Source organism: Lasioglossum baleicum, chromosome 3, assembly GCF_051020765.1.
Source record: "Lasioglossum baleicum chromosome 3, iyLasBale1, whole genome shotgun sequence".
Lineage (NCBI taxonomy): Eukaryota > Metazoa > Arthropoda > Insecta > Hymenoptera > Halictidae > Lasioglossum > Lasioglossum baleicum.
In genome coordinates, this window is record NC_134931.1 from 21,420,272 (window position 1) to 21,434,930 (window position 14,659).

Sequence of the window (14,659 nt, forward strand, 5' to 3'; positions counted from 1 at the left end):
GTAAATAGCAAATATCTAGCAAATAACTAGAATCTTACTAGATTTTCGATCGAAAAAGTGGGTCTGCGCGAATCGGTTGTTTGTCCTTATTTGAGCAGATTTTGGGCTGGCTGAGGGCTCATTCTAGAGAGGATGGTTCATCACACACGGGTCTGGTCATAATATAAGTCAAAAAGTCTTTTGGAGACAGAAAAATGCATTGAAATCTGCTGGTTTTTTTCCTAGATTTTTACTCTACTTTGGACACTCATATTATTAGATATAAACATAATCTCGTTAAAATCATGACCAGACCCGTGTGTGATGAACCTTCCTCTTTCGAATGAGCCCTCACCCAGCCCACAATTAGCTCAAATAAGGACAAACAACCGATCCGCGCAGACCCATGTTTCGGACCCAAAATCTAGTAAGATTCTAGTAATTTTCTAGTTCCAAATCGAGGGTAGACTAGCCCCTTATAGACATATTATGCATATATAGAAAATATAACTAGGAAATATAACCATAAACTAATCACCCAGCACAACTCACGATGGTAAACAACAGCTGAATTCTCGTTCTGTGCGCAATCCATTTTGTGTCCAATTCTACATGTGCGCAATTCGTATTCTGTGGTGTGCAATCCCGCTGTGCGCCAAACAGTCGTGTGCGCCAAAGAGCTGTGCGCCATCGTCTTGTGCGCCATAGAGCCACCCCCGATTCGTGTTGGTTCTAGTTGGTTCTAGTTTTCGAATTCACCGTTCTTAAAGCGTAGAGGACGCTAAAATCGGTACTTCAGATTCCTATGGACACCAAGTCCCATAAGGTGTCAGGTCTATTCCTATATCTCGTCTGTGGTTTCACTACTGATTTTTGTATGAAATTTGTCAATTTGTCAGTAAGTTTGTACATCATAGGAGATTCAAGGAGACTTTACCACAGGCGAAATTTCTACTAGAATTTTATATGCTCTGAAATGCGAGTAAAATAGAAGTATAATAAGTAAGCAAGTATCTCTAAAAATTATTGTTACAAAGAAGGATATGAAGATTTAAAGGAAATAGGCATATCTTCGAAATAATGGCTGGAAAACATGGAAAAGATCTGGCGTTGTCATTAATGCGAACATTACCAAGATTAAATCTAGGTAATCTTCGAGACAACCCCGGTGCAAGAAAGCAAGTACGCATAACAATACGTATACGTTTTAAATAATATTGTATGTTAACATTGTAATACAATATCATGTATTATTTAACAGTCAAAGCGTGGTCGAGGACAACATGGAGGAGATAAACATGGAGCAGGTAATAAAGGTTCTGGTCAAAGACAAAATTTTATGCGTCCTGGATACGAGACTGGAAATAATCCATTTTATCTTAGATTTGGTTACGAACCTTATTATAAGGGACATCAGTAAGTTTTCTGTACTTTCTAATTCAATGTATAATTTTTCATTTTATATCAATTGATAATTTACTATTAGGATATATGGACACATTGGGACGGAATAATTTGTCCCGATAGTATTGTATTTTAGTTTTTGTTTCTTTTCCTCGGAATCTGCCCCAAATAAGCAGCTGTCCCGATTAACCCTGATTAGTGCTGGTTAACTGAGAAGTGTCTCAATTAACTGGCATTCTTTGTATTTACGAGGTACGTTAAAAAAGTAATGAGGCTGATTGTTTTGTTACCATGAATCGTATTCTTTTTACACCTGGATGCTGACACCTTCAATATAATTCCGTTGGGCACCTATACAGCGACGGAGTCGTTGTTTCCAGTTTTCGTAGCACCTCTGGAAGGTGTCTGTTAGAATACTTTTCAGCTTGCTGATTATGCTCTTCTGGGTATTATCCAAAATGCTAAAATAACGCCTTTTCAAGTGGTTTTTGATCCGGGGGAATAAGAAGAAGTCACAGGAACTGAGATCTGGCGAATAGGGGGGCTGAGGAACCATAGGAATGTTATTTTTTGCCAAAAATTCATTAATAGAGATTGTCTTGTGACAAGGCGCATTGTAACGCACTTGATAGTCACTACTTCAGTTCAGATTCTCTCTCGACACTCTTTTAGCAACAGTAGCAACTTGAAACAAGTATGGACAACAAAGTCACGATTCAACCTACCTGCCTTCCGATGTAGAAGGCAACAGCGATGTCGATTGATGGACAGTGTTGCCAGTCTCATTACTTTTCTAACCCACCTTGTATGTTAAATTAAAAAGAATTACTCTCATCGTAAAATTGAATACTAAGATATTTTAATTTTCATTTTAGTTTGAGGAGAGAATATCCACCTTTCTCCTTACAGAATTTACAGTTATGTATTGATCTAAATAAGATAGATCACTCTAAGCCCATAGATTTGGTATCGTTGCTTAATACAGGAGCTTATGACTTCAAGATTGAACATAAACATGCGGGTGTTCATCTTACAGATGAGGTATTTGATTTTGCATCGTTTCTTTATATTACATAAGTGTATGCAGGTTTTCATGTAAAAAGATATGTATCGTTATTAGGGAGCTGATGACTTTAAAGCTAAAGTAAATATAGAAGTTCAATGGGCTAGCGAACCTGTAATTGCTGCCATTGAAAGAAACGGTGGTACTATAACAACAGCATATTATGATCCCAATTCTTTATTCGCATTAACTAATGTAGATAAATTTTTTAAGAAAGGTAAGTACATAACTTTATCTTGAAATAAATATTAACTGATATTTGACGGTGTTATTATATAAAATATACTATCATGTTTAGGGGAACCAATACCTCGCAGATTGTTACCACCAGCAGACTGTTTGGAATACTATTCAAGTGCAACAACAAGGGGATATTTAGCAAATCCTGAAAAGATTTCTCAGGAACGATTGATTTTATCTCAGAAATACGGTTATGTGCTGCCAAAAATCGAAAAGGACCTACAATATGAAATGCTTATAGAGCGCAAAGATCCAAGACAGTTATTCTATGGTCTTGCACCTGGTTGGGTTATCAGTCTTAAGGACAAAGCAATTCTTAAGCCCACAGCTGAATATCTTACAGAATTCTATTCGAGTTGAATTGTTTCATTTTGCAGTATATCATTTAAATATAAATAAATAATTTGTTAAATCAAAATAACACGTTTGTTTGGTGTGGTTACGGACCCCCAGATTTTAATAAAAGGGTATAGCAGGGAGCTTAAGGGGCTACTATAGGCTCTATTTGTAACTAGAAAATTACTAGAATCTTACTAGAAAAATGGCTCGAAACATGGGTTTGCGCGCTGTCGGTTTTCGTCCTTATTTCAGAAAATTTGGGGCTGAGTCGAGGGCTTATTCTAAAGAGGAAGGGTAGACGCACTGCGCCCTGGTTACGAGGTTAACGAGATTATGTTTATAACTAATAATATGAGGGCCCAAAGTAGAGAAAAAGTCTAGGAAAAAAACCAGCACATCTCAATACATTTTTCTGTCTCCAAAAGACTTTTTGACTTATGAGATGACCAGGGCGCAGTGCGTTGAACCTTCCTCTTTAGAATCAGCCCTCACCCAGCCCAAACTTTGCTCAAATAAGGACAAAAACCGACAGCGCGCAGACCCACTTTTTCGATCGAAAATCTTGTAAGATTCTTGTTATTTGCTAGATATTTGCTATTTACTAGAATCTTACTAGAAAAATGGCTCGAAACGTGGGTTTGCGCGAATCGGTTGCGAGAGGATGCATTCCGCGGGCTAGTCGAGTAAAACACGTGCGAGAGGATGCATCCCGCAGGCTAGTCGAGTAAAACACATGCGAGAGGATGCATCCCGCAGGCTAGTCGAGTAGAAACACGCGCGAGAGGATGCATCCCGCAGGCTAGTCGAGTAGAAACACGTGCGAGAGGATGCATCCCGCAGGCTAGTCGAGTAGAAACACGCGCGAGAGGATGCATCCCGCAGGCTAGTCGAGTAAAAACACGGGCGTGAGGATGCATCCCGCAGGCTAGTCGAGTAAAAACACGTGCGTGAGGATGCATCCCGCAGGCTAGTCGAGTAAAAACACGCGCGAGAGGATGCATCCCGCAGGCTAGTCGAGTAAAAACACGCGCGAGAGGATGCATCCCGCAGGCTAGTCGAGTAAAAACACGCGCGAGAGGATGCATCCCGCAGGCTAGTCGAGTAAAAACACGCGCGAGAGGATGCAACCCGCAGGCTAGTCGAGTAGAAACACGTGCAAGAGGATGCATCCCGCAGGCTAGTCGAGTAGAAACACGTGCGAGAGGATGCATCCCGCAGGCTAGTCGAGTAGAAACACGTGCGAGAGGATGCATCCCGCAGGCTAGTCGAGTAGAAACACGCGCGAGAGGATGCATCCCGCAGGCTAGTCGAGTAAAAACACGCGCGAGAGGATGCATCCCGCAGGCTAGTCGAGTAGAAACACGGGCGAGAGGATGCATCCCGCAGGCTAGTCGAGTAGAAACACGTGCGAGAGGATGCATCCCGCAGGCTAGTCGAGTAGAAACACGCGCGAGAGGATGCATCCCGCAGGCTAGTCTAGTAAAAACACGCGCGAGGGGATGCATCCCGCAGGCTAGTCGAGTAAAAACACGTGCGAGAGGCTGCATCCCGCAGGCTAGTCGAGTAAAAACACGTGCTAGGGGATGCATCCCGCAGGCTAGTCGAGTAAAAACACGTGCTAGGGGATGCATCCCGCAGGCCTAGTCGAGTAAAAACACGTGCTAGGGGATGCTTCCCGCAGGCTAGTCGAGTAAAAACACGTGCTAGGGGATGCATCCCGCAGGCTAGTCGAGTAAAAACACGTGCTAGGGGATGCATCCGCAGGCTAGTCGAGTAAAAACACGTGCGAGAGGCTGCATCCCGCAGGCTAGTCGAGTAAAAACACGTGCTAGGGGATGCATCCCGCAGGCTAGTCGAGTAAAAAACACGTGCTAGGGGATGCATCCCGCAGGCTAGTCGAGTAAAAACACGTGCTAGGGGATGCATCCCGCAGGCTAGTCGAGTAAAAACACGTGCTAGGGGATGCTTCCCGCAGGCTAGTCGAGTAAAAACACGTGCGAGAGGATGCTTCCCGCAGGCTAGTCGAGTAGAAACACGTGCGAGAGGATGCATCCCGCAGGCTAGTCGAGTAAAAAACACGTGCTAGGGGATGCATCCCGCAGGCTAGTCGAGTAAAAACACGTGCGAGAGGATGCTTCCCGCAGGCTAGTCGAGTAAAAACACGTGCTAGGGGATGCATCCCGCAGGCTAGTCGAGTAAAAACACGTGCTAGGGGATGCTTCCCGCAGGCTAGTCGAGTAAAAACACGTGCTAGGGGATGCATCCCGCAGGCTAGTCGAGTAAAAACACGTGCGAGAGGATGCATCCCGCAGGCTAGTCGAGTAAAAACACGTGCGAGAGGATGCTTCCCGCAGGCTAGTCGAGTAAAAACACGTGCTAGGGGATGCATCCCGCAGGCTAGTCGAGTAAAAACACGTGCGAGAGGATGCTTCCCGCAGGCTAGTCGAGTAAAAACACGTGCTAGGGGATGCTTCCCGCAGGCTAGTCGAGTAAAAACACGTGCTAGGGGATGCATCCCGCAGGCTAGTCGAGTAAAAACACGTGCTAGGGGATGCATCCCGCAGGCTAGTCGAGTAAAAAACACGTGCGAGAGGCTGCATCCCGCAGGCTAGTCGAGTAAAAACACGTGCTAGGGGATGCATCCCGCAGGCTAGTCGAGTAAAAACACGTGCTATGGGATGCATCCCGCAGGCTAGTCGAGTAAAAACACGTGCTAGGGGATGCATCCCGCAGGCTAGTCGAGTAAAAACACGTGCTAGGGGATGCTTCCCGCAGGCTAGTCGAGTAAAAACACGTGCTAGGGGATGCATCCCGCAGGCTAGTCGAGTAAAAACACGTGCGAGAGGATGCATCCCGCAGGCTAGTCGAGTAAAAACACGTGCGAGAGGATGCTTCCCGCAGGCTATTCGAGTAAAAACACGTGCTAGGGGATGCATCCCGCAGGCTAGTCGAGTAAAAACACGTGCGAGAGGATGCTTCCCGCAGGCTAGTCGAGTAAAAACACGTGCTAGGGGATGCTTCCCGCAGGCTAGTCGAGTAAAAACACGTGCTAGGGGATGCATCCCGCAGGCTAGTCGAGTAAAAACACGTGCGAGAGGATGCATCCGCAGGCTAGTCGAGTAAAAACACGTGCGAGAGGATGCATCCGCAGGCTAGTCGAGTAAAAACACGTGCTAGGGGATGCATCCCGCAGGCTAGTCGAGTAAAAACACGTGCGAGAGGATGCTTCCCGCAGGCTAGTCGAGTAAAAACACGTGCTAGGGGATGCATCCCGCAGGCTAGTCGAGTAAAAACACGTGCGAGAGGATGCTTCCCGCAGGCTAGTCGAGTAAAAACACGTGCTAGGGATGCTTCCCGCAGGCTAGTCGAGTAAAAACACGTGCGAGAGGATGCATCCCGCAGGCTAGTCGAGTAAAAACACGTGCTAGGGGATGCATCCCGCAGGCTAGTCGAGTAAAAACACGTGCTAGGGGATGCATCCCGCAGGCTAGTCGAGTAAAAACACGTGCTAGGGGATGCATCCCGCAGGCTAGTCGAGTAAAAACACGTGCTAGGGGATGCTTCCCGCAGGCTAGTCGAGTAAAAACACGTGCTAGGGGATGCATCCCGCAGGCTAGTCGAGTAAAACACGTGCGAGAGGATGCATCCCGCAGGCTAGTCGAGTAAAAACACGTGCGAGAGGAGCTTCCCGCAGGCTAGTCGAGTAAAAACACGTGCTAGGGGATGCATCCCGCAGGCTAGTCGAGTAAAAACACGTGCTAGGGGATGCTTCCCGCAGGCTAGTCGAGTAAAAACACGTGCTAGGGGATGCATCCCGCAGGCTAGTCGAGTAAAAACACGTGCTAGGGGATGCTTCCCGCAGGCTAGTCGAGTAAAAACACGTGCGAGAGGATGCTTCCCGCAGGCTAGTCGAGTAGAAACACGTGCGAGAGGATGCATCCCGCAGGCTAGTCGAGTAAAAACACGTGCTAGGGATGCATCCCGCAGGCTAGTCGAGTAAAACACGTGCGAGAGGATGCTTCCCGCAGGCTAGTCGAGTAAAAACACGTGCTAGGGGATGCATCCCGCAGGCTAGTCGAGTAAAAACACGTGCGAGGGGATGCTTCCCGCAGGCTAGTCGAGTAGAAAACACGTGCGAGAGGATGCATCCCGCAGGCTAGTCTAGTAAAAACACGCGCGAGGGATGCATCCCGCAGGCTAGTCGAGTAAAAACACGTGCGAGAGGCTGCATCCCGCAGGCTAGTCGAGTAAAAACACGTGCTAGGGGATGCATCCCGCAGGCTAGTCGAGTAAAAACACGTGCTAGGGGATGCATCCCGCAGGCTAGTCGAGTAAAAACACGTGCTAGGGGATGCTTCCCGCAGGCTAGTCGAGTAAAAACACGTGCTAGGGGATGCATCCCGCAGGCTAGTCGAGTAAAAACACGTGCTAGGGGATGCATCCCGCAGGCTAGTCGAGTAAAAACACGTGCGAGAGGCTGCATCCCGCAGGCTAGTCGAGTAAAAACACGTGCTAGGGGATGCATCCCGCAGGCTAGTCGAGTAAAAACACGTGCTAGGGGATGCATCCGCAGGCTAGTCGAGTAAAAACACGTGCTAGGGGATGCATCCCGCAGGCTAGTCGAGTAAAAACACGTGCTAGGGGATGCTTCCCGCAGGCTAGTCGAGTAAAAACACGTGCGAGAGGATGCTTCCCGCAGGCTAGTCGAGTAGAAACACGTGCGAGAGGATGCATCCCGCAGGCTAGTCGAGTAAAAACACGTGCTAGGGGATGCATCCCGCAGGCTAGTCGAGTAAAAACACGTGCGAGAGGATGCTTCCCGCAGGCTAGTCGAGTAAAAACACGTGCTAGGGGATGCATCCGCAGGCTAGTCGAGTAAAAACACGTGCTAGGGGATGCTTCCCGCAGGCTAGTCGAGTAAAAACACGTGCTAGGGGATGCATCCCGCAGGCTAGTCGAGTAAAAACACGTGCGAGAGGATGCATCCCGCAGGCTAGTCGAGTAAAAACACGTGCGAGAGGATGCTTCCCGCAGGCTAGTCGAGTAAAAACACGTGCTAGGGGATGCATCCCGCAGGCTAGTCGAGTAAAAACACGTGCGAGAGGATGCTTCCCGCAGGCTAGTCGAGTAAAAACACGTGCTAGGGGATGCTTCCCGCAGGCTAGTCGAGTAAAAACACGTGCTAGGGGATGCATCCCGCAGGCTAGTCGAGTAAAAACACGTGCTAGGGGATGCATCCCGCAGGCTAGTCGAGTAAAAACACGTGCGAGAGGCTGCATCCCGCAGGCTAGTCGAGTAAAAACACGTGCTAGGGGATGCATCCCGCAGGCTAGTCGAGTAAAAACACGTGCTATGGGATGCATCCCGCAGGCTAGTCGAGTAAAACACGTGCTAGGGGATGCATCCCGCAGGCTAGTCGAGTAAAAACACGTGCTAGGGGATGCTTCCCGCAGGCTAGTCGAGTAAAAAACACGTGCTAGGGGATGCATCCCGCAGGCTAGTCGAGTAAAAACACGTGCGAGAGGATGCATCCCGCAGGCTAGTCGAGTAAAAACACGTGCGAGAGGATGCTTCCGCAGGCTATTCGAGTAAAAACACGTGCTAGGGGATGCATCCCGCAGGCTAGTCGAGTAAAAACACGTGCGAGAGGATGCTTCCCGCAGGCTAGTCGAGTAAAAACACGTGCTAGGGGATGCTTCCCGCAGGCTAGTCGAGTAAAAACACGTGCTAGGGGATGCATCCCGCAGGCTAGTCGAGTAAAAACACGTGCGAGAGGATGCATCCCGCAGGCTAGTCGAGTAAAAACACGTGCGAGAGGATGCATCCCGCAGGCTAGTCGAGTAAAAACACGTGCTAGGGGATGCATCCCGCAGGCTAGTCGAGTAAAAACACGTGCGAGAGGATGCTTCCCGCAGGCTAGTCGAGTAAAAACACGTGCTAGGGGATGCATCCCGCAGGCTAGTCGAGTAAAAACACGTGCGAGAGGATGCTTCCCGCAGGCTAGTCGAGTAAAAACACGTGCTAGGGGATGCTTCCCGCAGGCTAGTCGAGTAAAAACACGTGCGAGAGGATGCATCCCGCAGGCTAGTCGAGTAAAAACACGTGCTAGGGGATGCATCCCGCAGGCTAGTCGAGTAAAAACACGTGCTAGGGGATGCATCCCGCAGGCTAGTCGAGTAAAAACACGTGCTAGGGGATGCATCCCGCAGGCTAGTCGAGTAAAAACACGTGCTAGGGGATGCTTCCCGCAGGCTAGTCGAGTAAAAACACGTGCTAGGGGATGCATCCCGCAGGCTAGTCGAGTAAAAACACGTGCGAGAGGATGCTTCCCGCAGGCTAGTCGAGTAAAAACACGTGCGAGAGGATGCTTCCCGCAGGCTAGTCGAGTAAAAACACGTGCTAGGGGATGCATCCCGCAGGCTAGTCGAGTAAAAACACGTGCTAGGGGATGCTTCCCGCAGGCTAGTCGAGTAAAAACACGTGCTAGGGGATGCATCCCGCAGGCTAGTCGAGTAAAAACACGTGCTAGGGATGCTTCCCGCAGGCTAGTCGAGTAAAAACACGTGCGAGAGGATGCTTCCCGCAGGCTAGTCGAGTAGAAACACGTGCGAGAGGATGCATCCCGCAGGCTAGTCGAGTAAAAACACGTGCTAGGGGATGCATCCCGCAGGCTAGTCGAGTAAAAACACGTGCGAGAGGATGCTTCCCGCAGGCTAGTCGAGTAAAAACACGTGCTAGGGGATGCATCCCGCAGGCTAGTCGAGTAAAAACACGTGCTAGGGGATGCTTCCCGCAGGCTAGTCGAGTAAAAACACGTGCTAGGGGATGCATCCCGCAGGCTAGTCGAGTAAAAACACGTGCGAGAGGATGCATCCCGCAGGCTAGTCGAGTAAAAACACGTGCGAGAGGATGCTTCCCGCAGGCTAGTCGAGTAAAAACACGTGCTAGGGGATGCATCCCGCAGGCTAGTCGAGTAAAAACACGTGCGAGAGGATGCTTCCCGCAGGCTAGTCGAGTAAAAACACGTGCTAGGGGATGCTTCCCGCAGGCTAGTCGAGTAAAAACACGTGCTAGGGGATGCATCCCGCAGGCTAGTCGAGTAAAAACACGTGCTAGGGATGCATCCCGCAGGCTAGTCGAGTAAAAACACGTGCGAGAGGCTGCATCCGCAGGCTAGTCGAGTAAAAACACGTGCTAGGGATGCATCCCGCAGGCTAGTCGAGTAAAAACACGTGCTAGGGGATGCATCCCGCAGGCTAGTCGAGTAAAAACACGTGCTAGGGGATGCATCCCGCAGGCTAGTCGAGTAAAAACACGTGCTAGGGGATGCTTCCCGCAGGCTAGTCGAGTAAAAACACGTGCGAGAGGATGCTTCCCGCAGGCTAGTCGAGTAGAAACACGTGCGAGAGGATGCATCCCGCAGGCTAGTCGAGTAAAAACACGTGCTAGGGGATGCATCCCGCAGGCTAGTCGAGTAAAAACACGTGCGAGAGGATGCTTCCCGCAGGCTAGTCGAGTAAAAAACACGTGCTAGGGGATGCATCCCGCAGGCTAGTCGACCGTAAAAACACGTGCTAGGGGATGCTTCCCGCAGGCTAGTCGAGTAAAAACACGTGCTAGGGATGCATCCCGCAGGCTAGTCGAGTAAAAACACGTGCGAGAGGATGCATCCCGCAGGCTAGTCGAGTAAAAACACGTGCGAGAGGATGCATCCCGCAGGCTAGTCGAGTAAAAACACGTGCTAGGGGATGCATCCCGCAGGCTAGTCGAGTAAAAACACGTGCGAGAGGATGCATCCCGCAGGCTAGTCGAGTAAAAACACGTGCTAGGGGATGCTTCCCGCAGGCTAGTCGAGTAAAAACACGTGCTAGGGGATGCTTCCCGCAGGCTAGTCGAGTAAAAACACGTGCTAGGGGATGCATCCCGCAGGCTAGTCGAGTAAAAACACGTGCGAGAGGATGCATCCGCAGGCTAGTCGAGTAAAAACACGTGCTAGGAGGATGCATCCCGCAGGCTAGTCGAGTAAAAACACGTGCTAGGGGATGCATCCCGCAGGCTAGTCGAGTAAAACACGTGCTAGAGGATGCTTCCCGCAGGCTAGTCGAGTAAAAAACACGTGCTAGGGGATGCTTCCCGCAGGCTAGTCGAGTAAAAACACGTGCTAGGGGATGCATCCCGCAGGCTAGTCGAGTAAAAACACGTGCGAGAGGATGCATCCGCAGGCTAGTCGAGTAAAAACACGTGCGAGAGGATGCTTCCCGCAGGCTAGTCGAGTAAAAACACGTGCTAGGGGATGCATCCCGCAGGCTAGTCGAGTAAAAACACGTGCGAGAGGATGCTTCCGCAGGCTAGTCGAGTAAAAACACGTGCTAGGGGATGCTTCCCGCAGGCTAGTCGAGTAAAAACACGTGCTAGGGATGCATCCCGCAGGCTAGTCGAGTAAAAACACGTGCGAGGATGCATCCGCAGGCTAGTCGAGTAAAAACACGTGCTAGGGGATGCATCCCGCAGGCTAGTCGAGTAAAAACACGTGCTAGGGGATGCATCCGCAGGCTAGTCGAGTAAAAACACGTGCTAGGGATGCTTCCCGCAGGCTAGTCGAGTAAAAACACGTGCTAGGGGATGCATCCCGCAGGCTAGTCGAGTAAAAACACGTGCGAGAGGATGCATCCCGCAGGCTAGTCGAGTAAAAACACGTGCGAGAGGATGCTTCCCGCAGGCTAGTCGAGTAAAAACACGTGCTAGGGATGCATCCCGCAGGCTAGTCGAGTAAAAACACGTGCTAGGGATGCATCCCGCAGGCTAGTCGAGTAAAAACACGTGCTAGGGGATGCATCCCGCAGGCTAGTCGAGTAAAAAACACGTGCGAGAGGATGCATCCCGCAGGCTAGTCGAGTAAAAACACGTGCTAGGGGATGCTTCCCGCAGGCTAGTCGAGTAAAAAACACGTGCTAGGGGATGCATCCCGCAGGCTAGTCGAGTAAAAACACGTGCGAGAGGATGCATCCCGCAGGCTAGTCGAGTAAAAACACGTGCTAGGGATGCATCCCGCAGGCTAGTCGAGTAAAAACACGTGCTAGGGATGCATCCCGCAGGCTAGTCGAGTAAAAACACGTGCTAGGGATGCATCCCGCAGGCTAGTCGAGTAAAAACACGTGCGAGGGGATGCAATCCCGCAGGCTAGTCGAGTAAAAACACGTGCGAGAGGATGCTTCCCGCAGGCTAGTCGAGTAAAAACACGTGCTAGGGATGCATCCCGCAGGCTAGTCGAGTAAAAACACGTGCTAGGGATGCATCCCGCAGGCTAGGCGAGTCAAAAAACGTGCGAGGATGCTCCCGCAGGCTAGTCGAGTAAAAACACGTGCTAGGGATGCATCCCGCAGGCTAGTCGAGTAAAAACACGTGCGATGCGCATGCAAAACCTGCGCAGGCGCAGTCGAAAAAACCTGCGCAATGCGCATCGCTCAAAAACCTGCGCATGCGCAGGCATCCAAAAAACCTGGGCATGCGCATCTCAAAAAACCTGCGCATGCGCATCCCCAAACCAGCGCATGCGCAGCAAAAACCTGGCGCATCCCACAAAACCTGCGCATGCGCATTCCAAAAAACCTGCGCATGCGCATCCCAAAAAACCTGCGCATGCGCATTTCAAGAAACCTGTGCATGCGCATCCCAAAAAACCTGCGCATGCGCATCCCAAAAACCTAGCGCATGCGCATGCCAAAAAACTGCGCATGCGCATCCTAAAAAACCTGCGCATGCGCATCCAAAAAAACCTGCGCATGCGCATCCCAAAAAAACCTGCGCATGCGCATCCCAAAAAACCTGCGCATGCGCATCCAAAAAAACCTGCGCATGCGCATCCCAAAAAACCTGCGCATGCGCATCCTAAAAAAACCTGCGCATGCGCATCCCAAAAAACCTGCGCCTGCGCATCCAAAAAACCCTGCGCATGCGCATCCAAAAAATCTGCGCATGCGCATCCTAAAAAACCTGCGCATGCGCATTCCAAAAAACCTGCGCATGCGCATTCAAAAAACCTGCGCATGCGCATCCCAAAAAACCTGCGCATGCGCATTCCCAAAAAACCTGTGTATGCGCATTCCAAAAACCTGCGCATGGCAAAAAAACCTGGCATGTAGATTAAAACCTGTGCAGGGTTAGTTAGTGTGTTGTGAGAGTGGTTTTTGAGAGGTTAGTTTAGCGTTAGTGTGTTGTGAGAGTGTTTTTGAGAGGTTAGTTTAGCGTTGTAGTGTGTTGTGAGAGTGTTTAGAGTTAGGGTTAGTTTTAGCGTTAGTGTGTTGTGAGAGTGTTTTTGAGAGGTTAGTTTAGCGTTAGTGTGTTGTGAGAGTGTTTTTGAGAGGTTAGTTTAGCGTTAGTGTGTTGTGAGAGTGTTTTTGAGAGGTTAGTTTAGCGTTAGTGTGTTGTGAGAGTGTTTTTGAGAGGTTAGTTTAGCGTTAGTGTGTTGTGAGAGTGTTTTTGAGAGGTTAGTTTAGCGTTAGTGTGTTGTGAGAGTGTTTTTGAGAGGTTAGTTTAGCGTTAGTGTGTTGTGAGAGTGTTTTTGAGAGGTTAGTTTAGCGTTAGTGTGTTGTGAGAGTGTTTTTGAGAGGTTAGTTTAGCGTTAGTGTGTTGTGAGAGTGTTTTTGAGAGGTTAGTTTAGCGTTAGTGTGTTGTGAGAGTGTTTTTGAGAGGTTAGTTTAGCGTTAGTGTGTTGTGAGAGTGTTTTTGAGAGGTTAGTTTAGCGTTAGTGTGTTGTGAGAGTGTTTTTGAGAGGTTAGTTTAGCGTTAGTGTGTTGTGAGAGTGTTTTTGAGAGGTTAGTTTAGCGTTAGTGTGTTGTGAGAGTGTTTTTGAGAGGTTAGTTTAGCGTTAGTGTGTTGTGAGAGTGTTTTTGAGAGGTTAGTTTAGCGTTAGTGTGTTGTGAGAGTGTTTTTGAGAGGTTAGTTTAGCGTTAGTGTGTTGTGAGAGTGTTTTTGAGAGGTTAGTTTAGCGTTAGTGTGTTGTGAGAGTGTTTTTGAGAGGTTAGTTTAGCGTTAGTGTGTTGTGAGAGTGTTTTTGAGAGGTTAGTTTAGCGTTAGTGTGTTGTGAGAGTGTTTTTGAGAGGTTAGTTTAGCGTTAGTGTGTTGTGAGAGTGTTTTTGAGAGGTTAGGTTAGCGTTAGTGTGTTGTGAGAGTGTTTTGAGAGGTTAGTTAGCGTTAGTGTGTTGTGAGAGTGTTTTGAGAGGTTAGTTTAGCGTTAGTGTGTTGTGAGAGTGTTTTGAGAGGTTAGTTTAGCGTTAGGTTGTGAGAGGTTTTAGGTTAGGTTAGCGTTAGGGTTGGTGAGGTTTTTAGGTTAGTTTAGCGTTAGTTAGGTTAGGTTAGTAGGTTAGGGTTAGGTTAGGTTAGGTGTTAGGTTGGTTAGGTTAGGTTAGGTTAGGTTAGGTTAGGTAGGTTAGGTTAGGTTAGGTTAGGTTAGGTTAGGTTAGGTTAGGTTGTAGGTTAGGTTAGGTTAGGTTAGGTTAGGTTAGGTTAGGTTAGGTTAGGTTAGGTTAGGTTAGGTTAGGTTAGGTTAGGTTAGGTTAGGTTAGGTTAGGGTAGGTTAGGTTAGGTTAGGTTAGGTTAGGTTAGGTTAGGTTAGGTTAGGTTAGGTTAGGTTAG

General features: G+C 48.9%; 1 protein-coding gene across 1 annotated transcript; it reads left to right on the plus strand.

Moving 5' to 3' along the window:
• The first annotated feature begins 833 nt into the window (after nucleotides 1-833).
• Nucleotides 834-3,107, plus strand: Mrpl15 (mitochondrial ribosomal protein L15). The gene is made up of 5 exons (XM_076421058.1): nucleotides 834-1,161; nucleotides 1,241-1,395; nucleotides 2,259-2,424; nucleotides 2,504-2,663; nucleotides 2,745-3,107. The coding sequence occupies exons 1-5, from the start codon at nucleotides 1,060-1,062 to the stop codon at nucleotides 3,044-3,046; spliced, it is 885 nt and encodes a 294-aa protein (XP_076277173.1). The 5' UTR covers nucleotides 834-1,059; the 3' UTR covers nucleotides 3,047-3,107.
• Nucleotides 3,108-14,659: the final 11,552 nt, after the last annotated feature.

Excerpts from the sequence above, each read along its gene's own strand:
- Mrpl15 (XM_076421058.1), top strand. The coding sequence starts at position 1,060 with ATGGCTGGAAAACATGGAAAAGATCTGGCGTTGTCATTAATGCGAACA. Across the intron at positions 1,396-2,258 it reads CCTTATTATAAGGGACATCA|TTTGAGGAGAGAATATCCAC; the intron begins GTAAGTTTTCTG and ends TTTTCATTTTAG. Across the intron at positions 2,664-2,744 it reads AGATAAATTTTTTAAGAAAG|GGGAACCAATACCTCGCAGA; the intron begins GTAAGTACATAA and ends TATCATGTTTAG.